Source organism: Sciurus carolinensis, chromosome 1 (genome assembly GCF_902686445.1).
Source record: "Sciurus carolinensis chromosome 1, mSciCar1.2, whole genome shotgun sequence".
Classification (NCBI taxonomy): Eukaryota; Metazoa; Chordata; class Mammalia; order Rodentia; family Sciuridae; genus Sciurus; species Sciurus carolinensis.
In genome coordinates this window covers 161,646,385-161,670,060 of record NC_062213.1, presented here as the reverse complement: position 1 = coordinate 161,670,060, position 23,676 = coordinate 161,646,385, and the positions used below count along the sequence as shown (strand labels likewise).

The 23,676-nt window shown below is 41.5% G+C and overlaps 1 protein-coding gene across 6 annotated transcripts in view; it reads left to right on the top strand.

Annotated features, from left to right (window-relative positions):
* The window catches only part of Fggy (FGGY carbohydrate kinase domain containing), a 409,535-nt gene that overhangs the window by 41,479 nt on the left and 344,380 nt on the right, over window positions 1–23,676 (top strand). For all 6 annotated transcript variants that reach the window (XM_047521121.1, XM_047521094.1, XM_047521114.1 and 3 more), the window contains one exon: window positions 4,101–4,252. In XM_047521121.1, the coding sequence (XP_047377077.1) occupies window positions 4,101–4,252 (152 nt within the window). The remainder of the gene's footprint in view (window positions 1–4,100; window positions 4,253–23,676) is intronic.

Sequence of the window (23,676 nt, the reverse complement as noted above, 5' to 3'; positions counted from 1 at the left end):
TTAAACACAATGTGGTAAGAAGTAAGATAGGGGTAGGTGCAATAAACATTGGCAACACTGATTTCAACCTAGTGATTTAGGCACAAGGTTTACTAAAGCCAGCCTTAAAACAGCAGAGAGAGAGGGCATGGGGAGAATCCAGACAGACAAGCATGATATTTACAGATGTATTAGAAAGCATGTTACATGAAGCTTGACTTATGGAGCATAACATACAAATCATGGGAGGAAAGACTGAAGAGGGAGGTTAAAGCAAGAATGTGGAGAGGTTCCTATGTGATCATAGGGGCTCAAACTTCATATGTATGTAATGATTATTATTAAAGATTTAATGCATTAGAGTAAAAAAAAATAAAAATAAAAAAATAAATGAAGCACCATAGTTGAGAAGACGGAGCCCCGCTGTACCAAGAAGTGGTCTTGTCAGTTTCTCCTCGGTCTTTCCTGCTCTGAAGGTCAGAACAGCCCCTGGTTGGACCTGGTGCAGTTGCTGCTGCTTCCACCCCCACACCCTAACAGGCTCAGAGCCTAGCTCTGGTTGTGTCACCCCAGTAGGAAGCCCTTGGGAGCAGGAGAGCCCAGGGTGACACCTGGGACTGGGGAAGGTGTAAGTGCCTACACTTCTCTGTGCAACAGAAATTCCATATTTGGATGTTTTGGGGTTCGTGGCAACGTTTTTGTCCTCAAGTGGGCCAGAAACACATCCTGTGAGGTGTTCAAGGTTTTCATTAAGTAAATACACGGATGTATCATCTGTCCTTGGGTAAGCTGTACAACTCAAGTTCTGCTCTGCCAACTGCCTCAGATCCTCCTTGAACACCCTGCGTCTGCTCTGTGCCCTTCCCCGCACTCTCACCTGCGGTCTCTTGCCTGGTGCCTCTTTCCTCATGCTCCCTTCACCTGCTGACCACTGGCCAGTCATTTTTAGAATTAAATAAAAGCTCCCCTGCCTCCTGGGATCTCTGTGCAGCTTCAGATGCAGCCAACTGTAGCCTTCTCTGAGCTGCACCTGTTTCAAGCCCAGCCCTTCTTTTTTAAAAAATTTGTTCTAATTAGTCATACATGACAGCAGAATGCATTTCAATTCATTGTACACAAATGGACTACAACTTTTCATTTCTCTGATTGTACATGATGTAGCTTCACACCATTCGGGCAATCATACAGGTAATGATGTCTGTCTCATTCCACTTTCTTTCCCCTGCTGCCCCCTTCCCTCCCCTCCCCTCCCCTCCCCTCATTCTCTTCTGCCCAATCCAAAGTTTCTCCATTCTTTCCTGTACGGTACTGATTATGTATCAGTACTGATTATATCATTATGTATCAGTATCCACTTATCAGAGAAAACATTTGGCCTTTGGTGTTTTGGGATTGGCTTATCTCACTTAGCATGATATTCTCCAACTCCATCCATTTACCTGCAAATGTGAAAATTTTATTTTTCTTTAAGGCTGAGTAATATTTCATTGTGTATATATACCACAATTTCTTGATCCATTCATCTATTGAAGGGCATCTAGGTTGGTTCCACAATCTAGCTATTGTCAATTGAGCATAAACATTGATGTAGCTGCATCACTGTAGTATGCTGGTTTTAAGTCCTTTGGGTATAGGCTGAGGAGTGGGATAACTGGGTCAAATGGTGGTTCCATTCCAAGTTTTCTAAGGAATCTCCATACTGCTTTCCCAAATAAGCTCAGCACTTCTGTTCTGACAGTCCATGCACTACACATGCTCCTTATGGGCAGAGGTAAAGGCACATTCTTGGAATCCCCAGACCCAGCACTGCACCTGGCATGTAGTAAATGCTCAATAAAAGACTAAACAAACTTTGATTGAGTCATTTATTTGTGATTTTCTATGAGAACTGAAGAGGGATTAACTTCTCAGCTTTTGTCTAAAATGAAAAAAAAATCATAATAAACACTGAAAATAATCATAATAAACACTGGAAAATGATTCTGTATAGTTCTCATTGTTCTCATTGTGTTGTTCTTACTACACAAGCTGCTGATTGAGAAGCTGATTGGCTTCTCTTTCCTGTTAGAAGTTTAGCAACATGGGTTTCTGAATTGCGGCAATTGTAGATACATTCTCTACAATGTTTAAGATACCGTACTGATTTTTACCACCCAACCACACATGTACCCACATTTGGATTTCCTGGTGGTTCTGCATAGAACCTGGACATCAGTGTTTTTTGAAAGCTGTCCAGGTAATTCTCATGTATGCCTAGGACTGAGAAGCAGAGCCTCCTGCAATTCTCTTATAAAGTAGAACCAGTCTGCTATTAACAGAAAAGACTTTTTGACATACCTATGGTGCTTCGTCTTATTTTCAGAGTATTGCAAAACTGTTTTGGGACCTAAAATCTTTCCAATCAGGCAAATCAGTGACTGAGACTTGTAATTTGTTTCCCATTTAGATATTTTCTTAGGTTGTCTTTTTTTTTCTTTTAGTTTTAAAATGATTTTTCAAAGATATGGAAGAGTAAATAAAATAAATTAACAGGGACTAAGGATAAAAATAAAATTTTTCCTTATTTAAAAGAAGACCTAAAGCACTGCTCACAAATTGCTTTTGTGCTCTTACTGCATATGTATACACCTACAACAGCAGCAATTTGTGCCATTTTAAAATGGCTCACCTGTATCATGTCATGTGGATTATGTTTTAACTCCAGTTTATTCCTTTCGCAAGTTCTCTGCACAGATCTGGTTGCAGGGCACCTGTGTATTTCCCAGGTACATGCCACTGGGCACATCTTCAACCCCTGCATCTCAGTTTGTTGTTGAAAAATAGGAATGATAGTTCTTCTACTGGAGGGGTGGCTTTAAGGACTAAATAAGCAGATGTGTGCATAATGTTTAGCACAGGGCTTGGGAGACATGCAAGCACAGACAATGAAAATTTGCAGGCTGGGGAGATAGCTCAGTTGGTAGAGTGCTCGCCTTGCATGCACAAAGCCCTGGGTTCAATCCCCAGCACTGCACACAACCTAACAACAACAACAATGTGCTATTAGCAGGATATGGGGTTGCTTTTGCCACCAAGTAACATAATGTGTGACAGTGCCTGGCTCAGTAGCTGATGGCCCCGTTGTTTTTCCCCTAATCATCTCTCAGGCATATTCATTGCTTTGTGACTGTGGGAGGAATATAGCTTGCCCATCAGGATATGGTGAATTCACAGAGGCTGGGGAAGAGAGGGAGGGATTGTCACTCTATGGGGACAGCACAGGGGAGGCTGGATGTGAGGGGCAGTGCTCTTTTCCAGTGGATTTTTGGTCTGTTTCTTACAATTTACTCCTGCAGGTCTACCAAGGGATGGAGACTCACTGAGTCCCTCATGTGCATGATCACTTATTTAATGAATGAAGGCTCTTAGTTATTCCTCATGTGCTATTCAGTATTGTTACTCCCATTGTAAGGATAAGGTCACTGAGGCTAGGAGAAGCCTAGCAACCTTCTGGCTGTATCTTCCTCCTCTTCAGCTTGCATTCACTATTAGGTCAGCCTGATCCCAAACTCCTGTCCTTCCCGCTCCACCAAACCAACTGATACACTGACAGTTTAAAAAAAACCCAAAAACAAACCCTAAAAGAGCCAGTTTTAATAAACTGACTATAAAAAGTGAAAGTAGAAGCAGATAAATGCCAGGGATAGCTGTGAGATGCATTCTAGCATCAAAACAATTCTCCATCTATACAGGAGGCAGATCTGAAGATGGACCATGTCAGTCTTATTTCATCGGCTCTTCTCCTCAGTGTGCATTCAGAAGTGTTGTTCTAGAACACAGTGATGAGAAAGGAAGGGGACAAGTTGAGGGAGTGAAGGACACAATGATCATGGTTTTAGGGTGGAGGGTTACCCCTGGGATTGTGGTCAGGGAGCAGGTGACTGACGGGCCTGCGGGGCGTGGGACTGTGCATTATCAGCCTTGCCAGTGTCCTTTCCCCTTCTTGATAGACCGGATTGCAGAAATTGTGCAGTGTATCGCTCCAGAATCCATCATCGCCCCTTGAAGAAGGAAAAGCATGCGTGTCTGCATTCACTGCTCTTTGACTTTGTCTCCATCGGTCTCTCTCTCACTTCTGCTAGGGGATTCCCATCGAAATGTCATCATGTGGCTGGACCACCGAGCAATCAGTCAGGTGCAGAGGATCAATGAGACGAAACACAGTGTCCTCCAGTATGTGGGGGGCGTGATGTCTGTGGAAATGCAGGCCCCAAAGCTGCTGTGGCTGAAAGAGGTGAGTGCACAGGGACCAGGGGAGGGTACTCACAGATGTAGAGCGTTCCATTCATTGTGGGTTCGTATTACCAGATACCTTGCTAAGAAGTCTGCAGTGTCGGAGTTTTCTTCGCAGCCTCTAAGGAAGGTTGATCCTCTTGTATTGATTAGGTCACAGTTAAGTCAGCCTGTGGTTTCCATTGTTTTTAAATTTTTTTTTTTTTTTTTTTTTTTTTTTTGCTGTGCTGGGGTTTGAACCCAGGGCCTTGTGCTTGCGAGGCAGGCACTCTACCAACGGAGCTATCTCCCCAGCCCTTGAATTTGTTTTTATTGGTGCATTATAGTTGTTCATATCGATGATGGGATTTGTTGATATATTTGTACGTGCATACAATGTAACACTACAATTTGGCCAATATCACTCCCCAGCACTTCCCCTTCCTTCCATACATCCCAGTCCTTGGTCCCTTTCCTCTGCTGATCTCCCCTTGATTTTCATGACACAACCTGCCCCCCCCTTCTTTTCCTCTTTCTTCTCTAGCTTCCACATAGGAGAGAAAACATGACTCCTGCCCTTCTGAGTTTGACTTACTTCGCTTAACATAATAGACTATAGTTCTGTCCATTCACCTGCACATCACTTAATTTTTTCTTTTTTTTCTTTTGGGTGTATGTATCACATGTTCTGTATTCATTCAGTCTTTGATGGACACCTCAACTGGTTCCAGAGGTTGGCTATTGTGACTTGTGCTGCTCTAAATATGGATATGCGTGTATCACTGTAGTATGATGACCTTAATTCTTCAGGATAAATACCAAGCAGTGATATGGCTGGGTACGTGGTGACCCCATGCCTATTCTTTTATTTATTTATTTATTTTGATTCATTGTACACAAATGAGGTAAAACTGTTGTTTCTCTGGGAGTATACAAAGTAGAGTCACACCATTTGTGTAATCATACGTGTACATAGGGTAATGATGTTTGTCTCATTCTGTAATTTTTTTCTTCCCTCCACCCTCTCCCCACCCCTATTTTTCCTCTATACAATCCATCCTTCCTCCATTCTTGCCTCCCTCCCACCCCCCCATTATGTATCATCATCTACTTCTCAGAGAGATCATTCAGCTTTTGGTTTTTTGGGTTTGGCTTATCTCACTTAGCATGATATTTTCCAGTTCCATCCATTTACCTGCAAATGCCAAAATTTTATTCTTCTTTATGACTGAGTAATATTCCATTATGTGTATATACCACAGTTTCTTTATCCATTCATCAGTTGAAGGGCATCTAGTTTGGTTCCACAATCTAACTATTGTGAATTGAGCAGCTATGAACATTGATGTGGCTGCATCACTGTAGTATGCTGATTTTAAGTCCTTTGGGTAAAGTAGGCCAAGGAGTGGGATAGCTGGGTCAAATGGTGGCTCCATTCCAGGTTTTCTAAGGAATCTCCACACTGCTTTCCAGAGTGGCTGCACTAATTTGCAACTCTACCAGCAATGTATGAGTGTACCTTTTCCCCCACATCCTCATCAACACCTATTGTTGCTTGTATTCTTTTTTTTTTTTTTTTTTTTTCACCTAAGGGAGTTTATTAAGCAAACAAAGTGTCTCCCTTCAGAGTAAGAGAGAAAATGAGAGGAAAAGAGAAAGGGCATGCACTAGAGAGAGTGGAAAAGCGAGGAGGAGAGAGAAAGAAAGTGAGTAGGAGAGAGAAAGCAAGAGAAAAGATCTGCTTGTATTCTTGATAATTGCCATTCTAATTGGGGTGAGATGGAATCTTAGGGTAGTTTTGATTTGCATTTCCCTTATTATTAGATATGTTGAACGTTTTTTCATATATCTGTTGATTGCTTATAGATCTTCTGTGAAGTGTCTGCTCATTTCCTTAGCCCATTTGTTGAATGGGTTTTTTATATTCTTGGTGTAGAGTTTTTTGAGGTCTTATAGATTCTGGAGATTAGTGCTGTATCTGAAGCATGTGTGGCAAAGATTTTCTCCTACTCTGTAGGCTCTCCCATGCCTATTCTTTTGAGAAACCTCCATACTGATTTCCATAGTGATTGTACTAATTTGCTATCCCACCAAAAAGTGTTCCTTTTCCTCCACATCCTCTCCAGCATTTATTATTATGTGTATTCTTGATGACTGCCACTTTGAGTGGCATGAGATAAAATCTCAGGGTAGTTTTAAGTCAGTCTGTTTCTGAATGCTTAGTTCATGCCAGGCACCATGATAGGTTTTTGCATGTTATCTCTTTGAATCCTAACAAGCACCCAGTGAAGTAGGTTTTGTTTGTTATTTTTGAGAGGGGCTCTGTTTTGTAGTTAAGGAAACTAAAGATCATAAGAGATAAACACCTCACCCAAAGTGACACCAATAAATATGTGGTAGAACCAGAATTTGAACCTAAGATTGGTGGACTCCAAAATCAATTATCTTAAAACCCAGCACTCTGCCGAAGTTCAGAAAGGTTAATTACTATTCCCATTAGAAAGTGACAGATCAGGGATGTAAGTACAGATTGCTGGCAAGATCCTTTTCTTTTTTAAAAAATATACTTTTAGCCCCAAATTATTCATCTTTGGCCTTGTTGACATTTGAGGACATCTCTTTCTCACCTCACCTGCCCTTGGGTTTTCACATCCTTGAGTGATCTGGTGATCCTGGTCAAAGCACTTGCAGGTGTTCCCATTTCCAGATGTTAGGACTCCTTTATGAAGTGTGGAGAGTGGTGATGTCAGCTTAATGGTTCCCATTAGAGATGGATGTGTGTGAAAGTTCAAGTCCTTTGGAACCTTGGGGACTTGAAAACCCCTAGGTGGTCTGGTAAGCAGAGAATCCATCTAGTGAGCAAGACATGGGGTGATTCATTTGCTGGCTCTGGGGTTGCAGGTAGGCTGAGTCATCAGTTATTCAGATTTTGTGTGGAGGTGGGGGAAATTAAGGGTGCTTGCAAAGGTGCCCCCGGGGTTGTCACTGGGAAGCAGAGGGGGAAGGAAGAAGAGCTTCATTAATCAAAGCGGGCTTGGCTTGTTATCTCTCTTATAAGTTTTGATCTGCAGAAAGGCATCTGTGACTGCTAAGAGTCTGCTAATGTTTCTTGGGGGTCAAGGGTTTCAGGAATCTAATTCTGACTCTACTGGCTGCAGTTGTGTGCCTTGGGCAAAGCACTTCTTAGCCCAGGCCTCCCTTTTTCCATCTATAAAATGAGAAAGTTGAATTATTTCAGTTTGAAAATCTGATCCAAATATATGCAGAAACACAAGTTGGCATACAGAACTGCCCCTGCCCCTCGCTCTGGCACGTGTTTTATAGGCTCTGTTGGTTTAATGCTAACAAGATTTGCTGGGTAGGTAGCATGGGGAACTGAGGCTGATATTGAGGGTACATGGGTTTCCCAGATACATGGTAGAGCTGGAATTTAAGCCCATGTCTCCTGGACTCCATTCCTAGCTCATTCCATTATGTCAGGCACTACTGAAATCCCTTCCCAAAGCATGCCACTCGGGATAGGACCAGGGAGGACAGCAGTGGTCTTCTTTGACACGACCTAAACTTATTGCAAGAGAAGAAAGGGGTTGGATGCATTGCCCTTTTTGGCAACACAAGAAGAGTTGTACTGAGTTAAGTGAGGAGGATTGGGCAGATGGTCGTGATTCGTATCAGAGCCATATTGAACCCCTGTTGTGTTCTTGGCCAGCTCTGGCCATATGTCTCAGGATCTGTAAGAACCAGGATGCTTGCCATTTTGCACTTGAGATCAATCTACACTAAAGCCCATAGAAAATAATTAATTTCTAGATTAGGGGACAGTGTTTGTGACTTCCTAAGAGTGTCTTCTATTAATTAATTTATTTTAAGAAATTAATTCCCTTTCAGAATTTTCTGAGAAAGGCTCTAAATGTTGCCTTTCTACTTCTTCACCTACTTGAAGTTGAGCCTTAAATCCATCATATATATATACTTTTGTTTGTTTGTTTGTTTTTGTTTTTGTTTTTTGTTTTTTCTTTTGGTAAGCATGCACAGTAATTCCTACAGAGAATCCTTTTGGTGTTAGCATGATTGCACATTCATAATTAAAAATATATTAAAAGTCAGTTTTAGTAACTTCTCAAAACCTGCCTGGGATGGCTTGTAGGGAGTGTTTCCCAAACTTTAATGTGTAAATGAGTCACCTGGAGATCTTGTTAAACTGTACATTCTGATTCAGTAACCCTAGGGCAGGGACTGAGAATTTGAGAATGTTCATTTCTAACAAGTTGCCAGGTGATGCTGATGTTGCTGTCCTGAGGACATTTAAAACCACTTTTAGTTCTAAAGGTTCTGCCCTTGTACCCAAGAGAAAAGCATCCACTTCTGGAGAATCAGGAAAGGGCACCTTCTTTTTGATGCAGTGATGGGAGACAGAAAAGTTAGGTAGCTTTAGTAGAGCTGTTCAAGTACAAATTCAAAATAAGAACATGAGATTCTGCTTTATAAGTTAATCAAGTTGTCCTTTATTTATTCTCTATTCAAGCCTTAATTTCCTAATCAGGATTTCTAAATCCTGAGTTCCTTCTATGAACTAGTAACTGTTCTAGACAATAGGACCAAGGGGACAAAAAGGACTCAGCCTTACCCTAGAGGGCCAGAGAGTCCGCTGCCTGCAGTGGATGGGGCAGGAATAATGGAACTGGGGGGAAACAGTCATCAAAAGATGAACTAAGCATGGTGATACAGGGATATGTAAAGTGCTCTGGGAGAAAATCATTTGCTTCCTGCAGGCAAATCGTTGACATGAGCCTCAGAATAAGAGTGGAGGTTTTTCATAGTAGGGAAGACAGAAATGATATTCCAGAGAGAGCCCATGTACACTTACGGTATGGGAAGTCAGAAGTCAGTCCCTGGGAAATTAATCCCAGGGAAGAGCTGGGGGACTTTGTTGGGTATAGTAGAGGTAACATCAGATAGGCAGCCTGTGTTCAGTTGTTAAAGGTTTGTTTGGTGACAGATATTGGTTGAAAACCATTGACCCCTGGGAGGGAGATTAGGCATGGGAGGGACTGTTTAGGGTAACTTTGGCAGGGATGTGGAAATCAGAATAGGAATGATAAAATGTGTAATAACTTAAATTTTATCACTCTGCTGATTGTGCACATTGATGACTTTGCACTGCTCTTAGGATAAATACCAAAATTGGTAACCTAGATCAGATGGTGGCATGTTATGTCAGTTTTACCTCCCCCCTCACCATACTGGGTGTCCCTCACCTCCTTGCTCACTCTGATCCATCGACAGCAATCCAGTGAGAGTTCCTCAAACACACCTGGCTCTTTGCCACCTCAGAGTCTTTCTTGACTAGAGAATGGCAAACCATGCCCCTCCATTTGTTCTACTGTTACTGGATGGCTTGGAGCTGAGAATGGGTTTTACATTTTCTAATGGCTGAGAAAGAATCAAAAGGAGAATATTTTTTGACTCATGAACATTATATGAACTTAAATTTTTAATGACTATAAAGTTTTATTGGAACACAACCACACTCATTCCTTCTTATATTGTCTGTGGCTGCTTTTGCTTTATAGTAACAGAGCTTAGCAGTTGAGACAGAGACTCTATGGCCTGAAAAAATAATGTACTATCTGTACATGTAGAGGATATGTTTGCTGATCCATGGTCTTGATGGTGATGCTCCTTCTGCCAAGAGTGTATTCTCTACTCACCACTGATTCCTCTTCATCATTTATATCTCAGCTTTATTCATGCTTCCTTAGAAAATCTGTTTTACTTATTTATTTTTACAGACTGCATTTTGATTCATTGTACACAAATGGGGTACAACTTTTGTCTCTATGGTTGTACATGATGTAGATTCACACCATTCATGTAATTATACATGTCCATAGGGTAATTGACCCTCAAGTACAAAGTCTCTTATCATTGTCTTCTTAATTTTACTTCATTGATTCTTTCCTGTATTGTGATGATGCCAGTTTGTAAGATGATTCCTATAGTGCTTGCCCCCTCCACCACTGTCATCTATAGGTGAATGGAGATCATATCCATTTTGTCTATTCAAGTGTGACTAATCCTAATCAAATGGCTGACCTCTGGTAGCTGCTAAACACATATTTTTTGAATAATTTGAGAGCGCAGATAAGGGGCTTTTGCTGTAGTCCAGGTGAGACCTAGTGAGGCCTGAACTGTGGATGAAAAGATGAGTTCCAGAAATCTGTAGGGGATAATGCCAACAGAATTTGGAGACTGAGTGACTGAAGCAGGGAGTCTGGAGTGGAGTCTGAGCTGACCAGGCACATCATTGTCGCTGTCATTCATGTACTCCTTATCCTCAGCTTGGAGGTTAGAGGGAGTTGGGCAGAATTTGGACTTCAGACATCCCAGGAGACAGAAAAGATGTATTAGGACCACCATGGCTCTTAGGCAAAGCCACCTGGGTCCTAGTCTTGCAATATGAACTTTTAATCCTGTCCTTTACATTTAAAGTTTATGTGTTTCAGGTTGACGTATGTCTTCTTAATAAGAATTGTCAGATAAAAGGAAAATTGCCATTTGAATTTTTTATAACCACCAGCAGTCTGGCTTTGCCATTTGGTCTCAATGATTCGACTCTCATCTTAATGAAGGCCAAATGTAAATTAAGTTAGTCGGGCTGGAACAGCTGGAGTCACCTATCTTTATAAACATGAAACATTGTAGGATAACAAGGTACAGACTGAGGAAGGTCAGAAAAGTTAACAGGCTGATGTTGAATCTGACAGCTCAGTGTTAATGGAAGATAATGAATAGGGGGCTTGGAGGGGAGGTATTCCAATCTGACTTTTAACTCATTTCCTCTTTTTGCCATTGTCAGCAGAAAAGAAAAGAAATGGAATCTGTTCCTCTCACCTCCAGCCCCTCTGCATCTGCTTGACTGATAACTTACTGGGAAGATACTAAATAAGTCTGCTGGTCCTATTGTGCCTTTTCTGGTACATGTGGAGTCTTTGGAGGATCCTGGGAGTTGGGTCCCAAGAGAAGTAGTCTGATGACTTCCTGCCAGCTGTGGAAAGGATCAGTTGAGTGTTTTGCCGTAGAAACTGTTGAAAAGAAAACCCTGCTGGAGGTCAGAAAAGCCTGGTTCTTTTAGTCCTTCCTATATAAGAAGCTTACTCAGCTTATTTTTAATGCCTTGTCTGGTCTTATTCTTCCATTCTTCTTGATAATATCTCATCTTTTCTCTACCTTAAGGTTTATTCTAATCTTGAAATTTAATGAAAGATCAGTATAACTACTTTCTTCAAAATGTCATCTTTTTTTAAAAACTGAAAGATGGAAATTATAGTCTCCGTTAGTCTGTGTACATTTTTTATACATAGTAGAACCAATAAAAGATACTGAGGAACTTTGGGAGATATAACACAGATGCATAACAACAACCAGAAAAATATAGAATTTTAGCTTGTTACATTGCCCTTACATCTTTCTCTATCTCTCGCCAATAGTGAGACCTAGAATAAGCAAAATCAACCTGAGTCTCAGTGTGCTGAGCTGTAAGATAAGGATAATAATATCAACCTTGAGGAATTATTCTAATTTAGTGAGGTGTTTGTAAATCTGCTTAAATTGTAGATACTAAATACCAGTTTAATTTTGCTGCCATTGTGTTTAAAAATGTTTTCCCTTTACTGGTGACCATTTCAGCAACATGCTACCAACAAACAAGTAAGAGAATTTTAAACACTTGAGTATCTTCCTTCATGAAGCTGGACATAACAGGTGGGGCGTCTGTTTTACTAATAGCTAAGGGAAGCATGTAGACACCATACCAGGATGTGAGAGAATCATGGATTGTAGACAGCAGACGAGTACCAAGCTTATTTTCAGAGGCATTCATCTTCTGATCAGTCACATTAGTGTGATATCTACCCCAAAGGCAACCAACTTCGAGCTGAAAGCTGACTGATTTACTGAGTATCTTCTGCTCGTTTCCCTAAAATTTACCAAGCTACCAGTCCCAGAATTACTTGTTTTCCCCCCACAAAGATTATTTTATTATCTTCACATGGATCTTATGAGATAGATTTTATCTTTTTCACAGGTGAGAAAACTAAAGCTCAGAAAAGTACAATGACTTACACATGTTCTCATACCAGGTGAGCATGTAGGTATCAAAGCCCCATCACAGTTCTGTTTCCCTGCCTTATGGGAGTCTGGAGGGTTCAATTTGGGAATCCAAAATGAACTCTGCCTTCAAGAAATTGCAGTCTGATTAGAAGAGAAAGATACAGCTCAACCAAGAATAAGAACAAACCAAGAAAACAAGAAAAACAAAACAAGAAAACAAGAAAAAGTAGTAGCTAATGTGTATTTAGTCGTCTTATACGTCAGCACTTTTGTGAGCATTTCACCAGTATTAATTTATCTAATGCTCACAGCTACCCTATGAAGTAATTATCATCTTTCACAGATAAAGAAACAGGTGTAGAACCTTTAAGCAACTTGTCCAAGGTCACTCAGATAGTAAGTAGCAAGGCAGAGGTCTGAACACGGGCAATTTTACCCAGAATATGGGCTAATCATCATTTCACCTCACTGCTTCTTTGTGGGTGTATCTGCCAGGCTCTGTGTGAACTGGTTCAGGGGGAAAATTAGGAGAGAATCTGAGGCTGAGAATAGTAGCCAGTGGACATATGTTTTCATTTAACAACTGTTGAGTGTCTCCTATGTGACAGGCCCTGTGGTGGGTTTTGGAGATGCCAAGGAAAAGGAGAGACACAAGGGCCCTGGCTTCTAGGAACTTCACGTCTATTGCAGAAAGGGAGAAAGAAGACAAAAAAATATATACACAAAGCAATTTTGTTTTCTGGAAAATGCTATGAAGGAAAAACACAGATGAATAGATTTGGCAGGGCTAGCACAGGTCTCTCATGGGAGATTTTGTTTGACCAGAATGATGTGATTTTCAGGGAGGAGGAGCAGAAGATTCTCAGGGGTGTGTGTGTGAATAAAGCACCTCATGAGATCAGCAAAGGAGGTCAGCGGGGCTGGGAGGGCCTGAGCTGGGCATGGAGTAGCAGGAGGTAGTTGGGAGAAGTGGGCAGGCCCAGAGCATGCACAACTTTGAAGCCAGGGGCAGGAATTGGGATTTCATTCCAAGAGCAGTGGGAAATGGTTGATGGGTTTTAAGCATGGGTGTGACACAATCTGTTTTATGACTTTAAAAAAATCATCTGGCGTATGTGCTAGGTAGATAATAAATATTTGTATAGCAACAACGAAGTTTACATGTCATGTTAAAGGGAAAAATGTCTGAAGACTGAATGTGCAAGCTTATAAGTACGTGTGGCTTAAGAAATTGTCCATGTAGGAAAAAGGACTGGCCACAGACACACACACACAAAAACATTAATAATGGGACACCGGCCATGGCTGGAACAGTTTGCTACTGAGATAGCACAGTGTTCATTCTTTTATTACTTCTTAGTGATTTTCCATTAAAAAGTAATCTGTAGTTATAGCCAACTTTTCTGGTTGATACCACTTCATTATTTAGCAAGTGATTTTTTTTCCTTCTTGGGCCTACTTTCTTAAAAATCCCTTCAGTTTTTCATCTAAGTTCTTCAGAGGCACAATGTTATCATCCCATTACACAGATGAGAAAACCAAGTCTTAGAAGGCTCAAGCAATTTCCCCAGAGCCACAAAGGGAGGGTAGAGCCAGGATCCTCGCTGAGTCCAGTACACTGAGTGCAGCCCGACAACAGCTCCCAGCCTGACCAGTGCACCTCACTGCCTGTTCTTAAAGGGTTCTCTTTTTTTCCCACCTGCCAGGGCCATAAGCTGGCAGCTCACAGACTGGTGGTGGTCCCCAGGAAAGTTTGATTGGATCCACCCTGTGCTTGGAGACTCTGGGGAAGGGGGGCAATTTTGAATTAGTTTTCAACATTTAAGACTAAGACATTTTCCATCAAAATCCAGATTTTTCTGCTTCTTTGGAAAAAAGAATGAAGGACCCTGGCATCCCAGGCCCACATTTCCATGGGGAAGGAGCAGGCTGGCACTGAGTGGGGGCTGCCCTCTCTGGAAGGGGCTGGCTTTCTTCATTTCACAGAGATCCCCACCCAGGCTGCTGCGCTGGTTTTCCTTTCCAACCCTCCCCCTCCAGGCATTTGAATTTGAGACCCAGGCTTTGGGAACTTGTTCAAGGAATCCATCATTACTTTTCCTATAACAAATGCTTAAGGCAATGGAAAGACTTTCCAGATGGTGAATTTCTTGGTCAGAGTCTCTAACGATTCCATGCCCATATGTCGGTATTATTTCACACCTCTGGGTCTTTGCTCAGGTTTTTCCTTTTGCCTGGCAAACTAATAATAATTTCTTCCTCTACCTGGATAACATACTAATTACTCCAGATTCAGCCTTCACCCACTCCAGGAAGCCTTCCCTGACCCTCCATCTGCTGTTGATTAGAGTCCTGTCTTCTGCTCTGCTTATCAGCATCCTCTTCTTATCCCTACCCTGGAAATCATTACACCACATTGCATCTTATTTATCTTGTTGTCCCTAGCATCTAAGGCACTGTTTAGCCTCTAACATTAATAACTCAGTAAATACTTTGATGGATGGACTAATAGGTGAACTTATCAAATCATCTATCAGGCTGGGGGAGGGGGTACTCAACTACTGAGCCACAACCCCAGCCCTGTTTTATATTTTATTTAGAGACAGGGTCTCACTGAGTTGCTTAGCACCTTAGTTTTTGCTGAGGCTGGCTTTGAACTCATGATCCTCCTGCCTCAGCCTCCTGAGCAGCTGGGATTACAGGCGTGTGCCACCACGCCTGACTGTCATGCCATTTTTGATTGCTGGGTGTGTCTGTCCAAAATAAAGGTCCACTGCACACCCAACCTAAGTGAATGAAGCTTGGAGCACTATCACTCCTTTCCACCCGAGACCCACCCTTGGATGCAGTCCCGTTAGCTGAGTCACAGCTTATTTTGTGAACAGAGTGAAGAAGGGCTAGGTGTCAGCAGCGACTCCCCTGGGCCTCTCCAGGTCTTTTTACTCCTTAGTGCCTATTCATTTTTACAGTTGCTCCCTTCATCCCCCAGGAGAATCCAAGACTTATCTACTAAATCAAAAGGCTCACTCTCTGTAGCATGTTTATGGGGGGCCGTCTATGTTGGGACCAGATTCCCACAGCCTTTGAGCACGGAGACCTGTATTGTCAGCTGCCGTTGGGCATCTGTTGTGGATTTCCTCCCCAGGGTGGTCTGCTCATAAACTGGGCTCGTAACTGAACACAGTGTTGAGGCTAATGTCCCGCCTTCATCTACTGGAGCAGGAATCCTTTCCTTGTTGTTCCTGTATTTGCATATTTGATTTATGCCAAAGATGTGAGGTATTCTTTTAGTTTTGTAACCCAACAAAGTAATATTAAAATTCAGACTAGGAAAAAGGTTCAACTCCTGATACCTAGTAACATTTAATAAATGCCAGCTTTTATGATGATACTTTTTTTGTATTTTACTTTATGGGTAATAGTAGACTTTGACATATATTTCTTTTATCTGTTACATGGGCCTTTGAGATAAATTTTACTCTTTCCCATATTTTACAGATGAAGGTAATGAGCTTCAAAGAGATGAAATGACTTGTCTGTAGAGTTGAGGATTGGATCTTAATGAAGTTTCCTTTGGCCGTTTTTTTTTTTTTTTTTATTCTTTCTGTGCACCATGTTGCTTCTTCATTTGGTTTGTTGGATTCTTAGCACCATAATTTCCTAGGTGAGGTCATGTCTCCTTGTCAGCTAGGAGGCAGACCTACGAGTGCAGCCCTCAAGAGGGGCCTGGATAGCTTGCCGCCAGCCTTCTCAACTGCTGTTCAGAACCATCAGCCCTTCTAGGAGTTTTTAGTGTAATCAGAGAGGTGAGAGAAAGACTGATAAGTTTGTTCGGCTTGATGCCCATGTGGTGTGAGAGCTGTAAAAAAGAAAAATGAACAGAATTCTTTTTTTTTACAGTGACTTAAATGAAGGTCACACCTCTTGGAGGAAAATACTGTCTTCAGAAAAGGCACTAAAAAGAACAACATGTGAATGTGTATCATGATATAATAACTTGTTAACATGTGAACTATCACCTTGGAAATCTGGGTCAATAGAAACCAGGGTCAGTAGGTATCAATTTGGGCAAAGGAGGCAGCAGTCTGGAGTCCAAAAAGACCTAAAACAGGGCACTCTTCTGCAGGGGTAGAACTTGTTTCTCTGAACATTTAGGTTGGTTTAGTTTTTCTTTTTTCCCCTTATTGTCTTCAGAGTGAAAATAATTCATACTGTTGTAAGGATATATTCATTTATTAAGTGAAATGAACTTTTGTTGAGTAACTACCACATAGACAGCACTGTGCTTGCAATGGAAAGACAAGAGGGAGCCAAGCTTGCCCTTTATCTTGTAGAACTCCCACATCAGGACAAGAGCAAGAAACTGCAGAAGCCAATTTTTCCTTTAGAGATGTTATGTCAAATTTCAAACATATAGAAAAGTGGAAAGCATTTTGCAACGTACTCCCAGAACCAGTATTTATATTCTACCATTATCCCTTATCTGGACCTCTCTGCCTCCATCAGTACATCTTAAGTTTTTAGAGTAAGTTGGACATGGTTACATGTGTGAAAGCACTTTGAAATCTTAAAAGTCTTTTACCTTTGGGAGATATTTAATTAAGTTCTAATTAAGACGTTAACCCTGTTTGATACCTATCTATAACCATGACCAACACCCGCACTAGACTTCATTCGCTGTCCACTGTATGCTTTTTTATGTCTTATTTAATTCTTAGGAAAATCAGGCAAGGAAAATGTGATCACTTTCTTTGCTCATGAAGAACCTAAGGATGGAGGGTGTTAAGTATAACACTACTTGGTATAACAGTACTTGAGGCTATTACCTCTCTTAATGCTGGAACACAATCCAGAGTTTTCTCCAAATATTTTCAGAGTTTTTTGGTATGTGGTACTGAAGATCCAACCCAGGGACTCACCCATGTTAAGTGCATGCCCTGCCCCAAGCCTAGGTTTGTGGACTATAAGAAATGAATTTAAATAGAAATTGTAGAGGCTAGCTGGTCAAACTCTAGCCTTTGTCAGGTAAGGTTCCTCTGTCTGCAGATGAGACCCCAAGGTAGAAAGAGTCAGTTGTCATTGTTTAAATGAGATTTTCAAATCCCAGAAAACACATCTGTTCTACCTAAAATTTTAAGGTAAATATATGAACTTAGAATAAAAAGTTTATCAAAGTTTCTAAAGTTTAGAGTCATAGTTAAAGAATCATAATTGAAACTGGCTAAATTTTACATTTCCTTCTGCTCCACAGATTCCAACCTAAAACTTCGTTTGTACCCCAGTACATTGTAGTTACTTCTTAAAAAGCTGTCTTCTTCCTGTCCTTTGAATTCCCCTAAAATATGTGTATAACTAAACTAGTTCTTTTTTTTTTTTTAACTTCTTCTAAACCCAGTGACCCTAGAAGTACTTCTGAGCCAAGTCCTTATACAAAGTATGTCCCTGTGTATTGAGCTGTGACCACTGTGCTGGTTGCATGATAAAGTGACCGAGGGATTCCTGTAAAGACTGATGGGTGTCTGAAGACTCCCTGCATGGAGAGGCTATGAATTAGGTGAAATCTGTGAATGACTTTAGTAATGGGAGAGAGTACGATCTCAGCTCTATGGCCCTGTCAATAGCCATACCCATATCCACTGAGAATGCTTCAGTGTGGCCCCTAGGCCTTGTAATCTTAACAGCAGTGTCTTTGGACTCAAAACTGCAGAGGGAATATCCAGAGGGAATTAGGGAGCTGCCTAAGTGGCTCTGTATTGCCTAGTCTCTGCTTCTCATTATGACTTGCCTCATGTCTGAACTGTGTCACCACCTCCCCTCCCCACCCAGAAATGCCACATGTGTAGCGTATGGGAACTTACCCAAGTAAAGTGAAGCAAGCAATTAGGAAATAAGAGCTTTCTTTCTTTTTACCAATTAATTATTCATAATTTTATTGATAATAAGGACTTTATTTTTTCTATCATGGTTTTTATTCTCCTACTTGAGCACTGATTAGTGAAAAGTTTTGGTCATGGACTAGTACCAGCCCATGTTTTTGGCATTTGGGAACAGCTGGTGCATATGACCCCTGAAGTTCTACTTCAATGCTGGCATTCTGTGAAGCTCAGAGATGTGGAGAGAGTTAGACCAGAGAAAAGCCTCCTGCAGTTGTCTTGGCATATGGCCATGTGGTCTGGCTTTGGCCAGGGGTCAAAGACAAGCCAATGGACCTGAGAGCGAGAGTGAATCACTGTGCAAGTATTTATCAGGCACCTCCCACATCCTGGGAAGCAGCAGCTGGACAGTGGTGTGGGAGATTGGGTTTGGAGTTCAAGTGGTCAGGGTTTCTCCCCAGAATTTCTGCCTACTATCTGCATGAGTTGGGGAGTTGGCTTCACTATATTCCCATTTTCTCTTTGTAAAAGAGAGACAATGGCAGTATTATGGATCAGAAGATATTGGATAAATAGTAGAATGCTGGTAGGAGTGATTCATTTTCAAATGATGATGATGATGCCTGAGAGAGTTGATTTTTAGAAAGAAAATTGGCTCTATTTTTCATATAATTATCTGTTTATGCAATTAAGAAATCCAACAGTGATGGAAAATAGAACTCACCTTGTTTAAGGGGTAGGCACTTCTTAAAAAATTATGCTTAAACTTTATGGACAATTTGGAGGGGAGGATGTGTGTATGTATATGTGTGTATGTGTGGGTGTGTGTATAGCTTTTTAATAGCTTAACTATTTTATTCATATGAAATTAAGCTTGTTAACACTATATAATGAAAATGTAGAGAATAGTTTTAGATTAGATTTGAATCAGAGATGTTCATCAATAAGGAATATTCAAATGTGAACATTACAAAAATCTCTTTAATCCATCTGACCAGAGCAATTGTTTCTGAAAACTGCCTTAATTTGAAAGATACTGGCATACATTCTAATTAAATACAAGAATTTTTCAAAATAAGTCCCAATTTTAAAACTATTTTTACTTAAAACTAAAGTGACGTTAAAAGAATTTTCCATTCCAGAAACAATAATAAAGATGCATTAGTCAGCTTTTCATTACTGTAACAAATGCCTGAAATAAAACACTCAAGAAGAGGGTAAGTTAATTTTGGCTTAGTTTTGGAAGTTTTCATCCATAGTTGGCTGTCTCCATTGCTTTTGGGGCTGGAGCAAGGCAGAGAGAGAGGGGCAGGGGTGCAGGGGAGAGGGAAAAGGGAGGAAGGAAGGGAAAGGGGCATGGTTCCAATATACCCACTCAAGGGCAAGCCTCCCAGTGACCTAACTTCTTCCCACTAGGTCCTACTTCATGAAGGTCCCACCACCTCCTAAAAGCAAATTGTCTGGAAACCAAGCCATCAACACATAGGCCTTTGGGTGATGCTTCAAAACCATAGCAAAAATAAACGAGATATTTTGCAAAATGTGGTCCTAAACAAGTCACTGTAAAAAGTAAAGGTAGACTTAACTTTGACCTCTTCAAAACAGAGGCTACTTTTCCTTAGAAACAAGGTAAAGAACAGCCTGTAAGCAACTTTTAGCAGGAGGTTGCCAAACCTTGTGCTGTTGAACATGGACTCCTTAGAAGATTCCTGTTCGGGCAGGAGCAGGCAAGAACAGGCTGAGTGAGACTCATCCCATGTAGCTACTGAGGGATGAGGCCAGGGTTCTACTCAAATCGAACTCAAGCTATGCTCTTTCCACAGCTCATGGAGCAAGGTTTGGGGAGGGGAGGAACCAGGAACCAGGGAGAAAGCAAATTCATCCTGAAATGCCCCAACCAGATGCTTATAGAACAGTTTGGCTTGCACCTCAGCAGTACCTTGGCTGGTACTGTCTTCACCAACCACCACTCTCAGAATGATGGCTGTAAGAATGGGTGTGCTTAAGAAATGGCCTGAAAGAATCGTGGTGCTCATCAGTTCCTGCCTGAGTTGTTCAAGGGCTCTCCTGCATTCAGCAAATATATGTTGGAAATGTATCCCAGTTAGTTTATGAAATATTGGGAACACAGCAATAAACAACACAGAGCTGTTATCCTCAGCTTCTCATATTCTAGAGTAGAGATGGGGACATCACAGCAGTGTAAGTAGAGTGGAAATGTGGGTAACTCTGGAAACAAAGCCATGTTAGGATAGAGAGGTCAGGAGGTGGTGACATGTTGGCTAGTGGGCCATTGGCTGAGTTGCAGTTAGGTCATGAACACATGGGGTGGGTAGTCTATAAACAGAACTCCCATGAGGCTGCAACTTCAGTAAGGTGGGAGCTTAGAATGTGAGAAAGCAGCACGGTGAGCCAGTTAAGTCCCTTTTATGGACTCAGTACTGTTCATTATGGAATTTCCTTTTGATCCATTATGGATGGAGCTCCTTTACCATCAGCTACAGACAAAAGGCAGAAGCTATTTGCTACACATTTTGTGACTTTTCCCAGCTGGAGGACCTGAATTTGAAAACTTAGCAGATGAACACTGAGTACTCTGAATGAAGAGTCCTCTCTGGCAGACAGAGAGGCTGTCCTCATGCAGTCCCCCAGCGTCCCCAAGGATGAAGCAGTGGATTAACCACTTTTAGCCATGGGGGTGGGGTTGAGTACCAGACAGGGCCCTTTTCTCCTCTGCTTTTGGGGGTGTGTGACTCAGAGGCAGTGACTTCAGCCATGACTTCATTCACCCAGAGGAAGGATTGTGCAGAAGGAGAGCACGTCTGATTGCTCCCCTCTCCTCCCCATGTTTTATCTTGTCCAGGACATTGTCATGGTGCTGCTATTGTTCTCCATATATTTAATTCTTTTTAACCAACTTTTTCTGCAATTCTCTCTCACTTCCTTTTCCTATCTTGGTAGTTTTATTCAGTATCATGCCGACCTGTTCTTTCCCTTCCCCCATCTTCCCTTTGCCTCTTTGTCCATCTTTCACTTTGGGCTTTATTCTCCATCCTCCTCTTTAGGTTACTTTTTCTTGTTTAATTTTCTCACCTACTCATCCTTTTTTTCCCTTTCATTTTCCATTTTCCCTTCCTTTTTCTCTGCTCTTCTGCTTTCTCTCTGTCAGAAATGTGCATGGAAACAGGTCTTCCTGCTTCCTGTCTCTTCCCAGGAGTCCTGCTATATTGTTGCAGTCCCAGCCTCCCTAAATCAGTATTCACAAATCACCTGTGCTCAAGAACTGATGGTGGCTTCCATTCTTTTCTGACCTGAGCGTCTAACACAAATCCAGGTTTGCCTCTTCTAACACTTCGGTAGTCTCTTAGGCCCACTCGTGATTCCATCTTATTGGCCATGGCTACAGTTATGCTGCTCAGGCAGTTGTCCCACCTGGTTGGCTTCACTCCCCTTCCTTGCTCTTTGCCTTCTCTCCTTATCCAGATCGGATGCTTCCTCCTAAATAACTCCTCTCCTCTCCCTGGTGCATAAGACCATGTATCTCCTTGTGACCATGCAGAGATCTTAGTTTACACTTTGGGTATTTTAGAATTTGAATTACTCTGTACTACTTATATCTTCCCCTGGAGTGTTTCTTATGTACAGATTCTTTGCTCTACTTAGCCAGTAATAACTTGAAGATTAGGAGCAGGATTTTGTGACTGACCCCAGGCTTCCTCTTTAATTGGCATAGTCCCCAGTTCTCCAAACTGACTGGTCCAGTGGCAACTCTAGTGGAGTGGTTCAGGTCCAGCTACTCTGCACAGTGGAACCTCTTCTCTAGAGCCACCCAGCAAGGATCATAACCCAGTACTAACACTGCATAGCTGTGTGGCTTTGGGTAAGTTACTTAACTACTCTTTATTTCAGTTCCCACAAACTCTAATGATTACTGATGACCATAATAGTACCTATGCTATAGGGTTGTTGAGGGATCCAATGAGCTAATGTATGTCAACTATTTAGAACAGTATCCAGCACATATTAAGCACTTCTTAAATGTTTTCGTTGTTGTTATTATTATTATTTGAATGTCAGTTCCAGCACATATTCCATCTTTGGAGGTTGACCCTCAGTTCAAACCTTGGATCTTCTACCTGCCAGTTATATTAGTCACCTAATGTCCACAGGTCTTGCTTTGTTCATTTACAGCTATGTTGAACTCACATACTTGCTGGTTGGATTCTGGTCATTGAGATGTATATGTTCATGGGTCTATCCTGGCGTACCTCCAGTAATTGTGAGTCTCCTCCTGCAACCTTGCTCTTCTCAAATTATAAGTGGGCCTTGGTTTCCCCTGGTAGGCTCTTGGCTCATTTTTAGGGAAAGAACATAGTTTATTTGTCAGTATCCTTACAGTTAACATCAAATAACTACTTTTCAAATGAAATAACTGTCAGCCCTGGTTTGTGGCCAGGTATATGCTAGTATGCTGGGGGATTATGAAATACAAGACCATCTAGCTGGTCATGAAGCTCTGAGCAAGTTGTACAAGGACCCTTGACAAAAGATACAAGATGTGTTCCTAGAAGGGATATTTTCTGTGAGGTTGAACCATTATGGATCCTACACAAGGAAGAGGTTGTGAAGCTTTCATTTATGCTACTGCTCCAGATGTGAAGGAATTATTTCTCAGATGTGACTCTTGTTCATGCCCAACAGGAAATGACAGTGGAATACTGCAACAGTTGCATAAATGAATAGGTTAGGATGTACATACCCAAGTAAGCCCCAAGGAAATGTCAGTTGGGAAAGTAAAGAACACCTGTCCTGTCTGGGTTGGGGGTATATACAGTTGTATAAAGTTTCGTTTGAAGGATATTTGGGGGAGGAAAGAGGAAGGGGCATCCATGTGAGTCATTTTGGATCTGACAGTGGGTTGTCCTCAAATGTCCCAAAGCACTCCAATTTGATGGAACTCTTTTTCTGCTGCAGTCCCCCTCTCGGTTGGCACTTGGCAGCCATTCAGTGGTGTTGCACTGACCCAGGAGTCCATGCCAGGAAGTGAAGGAATCCATTTTCCAATTAAAATGAAACTTCTCCAAAGGACCTGCTCACCCTGAGAGGAGAAATTTATCTTCCTGGCAGTTGGGCTTGGCTAGAATATGTCTTTGCTCCTGAAACAGACTGAGAAAAGCCATTAACTTGAATGAAAAAGGAGAAACTGGGACAGTTATTATTCACAAGCTTATTCATTTATCCATTCATTCCTTATTTTCATTTCCACAAACTCTTATTTAGCTTGTACATCTCTGCTCATTCATTCATTTATTCACTCATTCAGTTAACATTACTCATCTTCTATATATCAGATACAATGCTAGACCCTAGGAACAGAGAGGTTTTAAAAAACCCACAGTTCCTGCCTTAGAGGAGCTTTTAGTCTAATGAGAAGGTCAGGGATGTGAACAGATGATGGGAA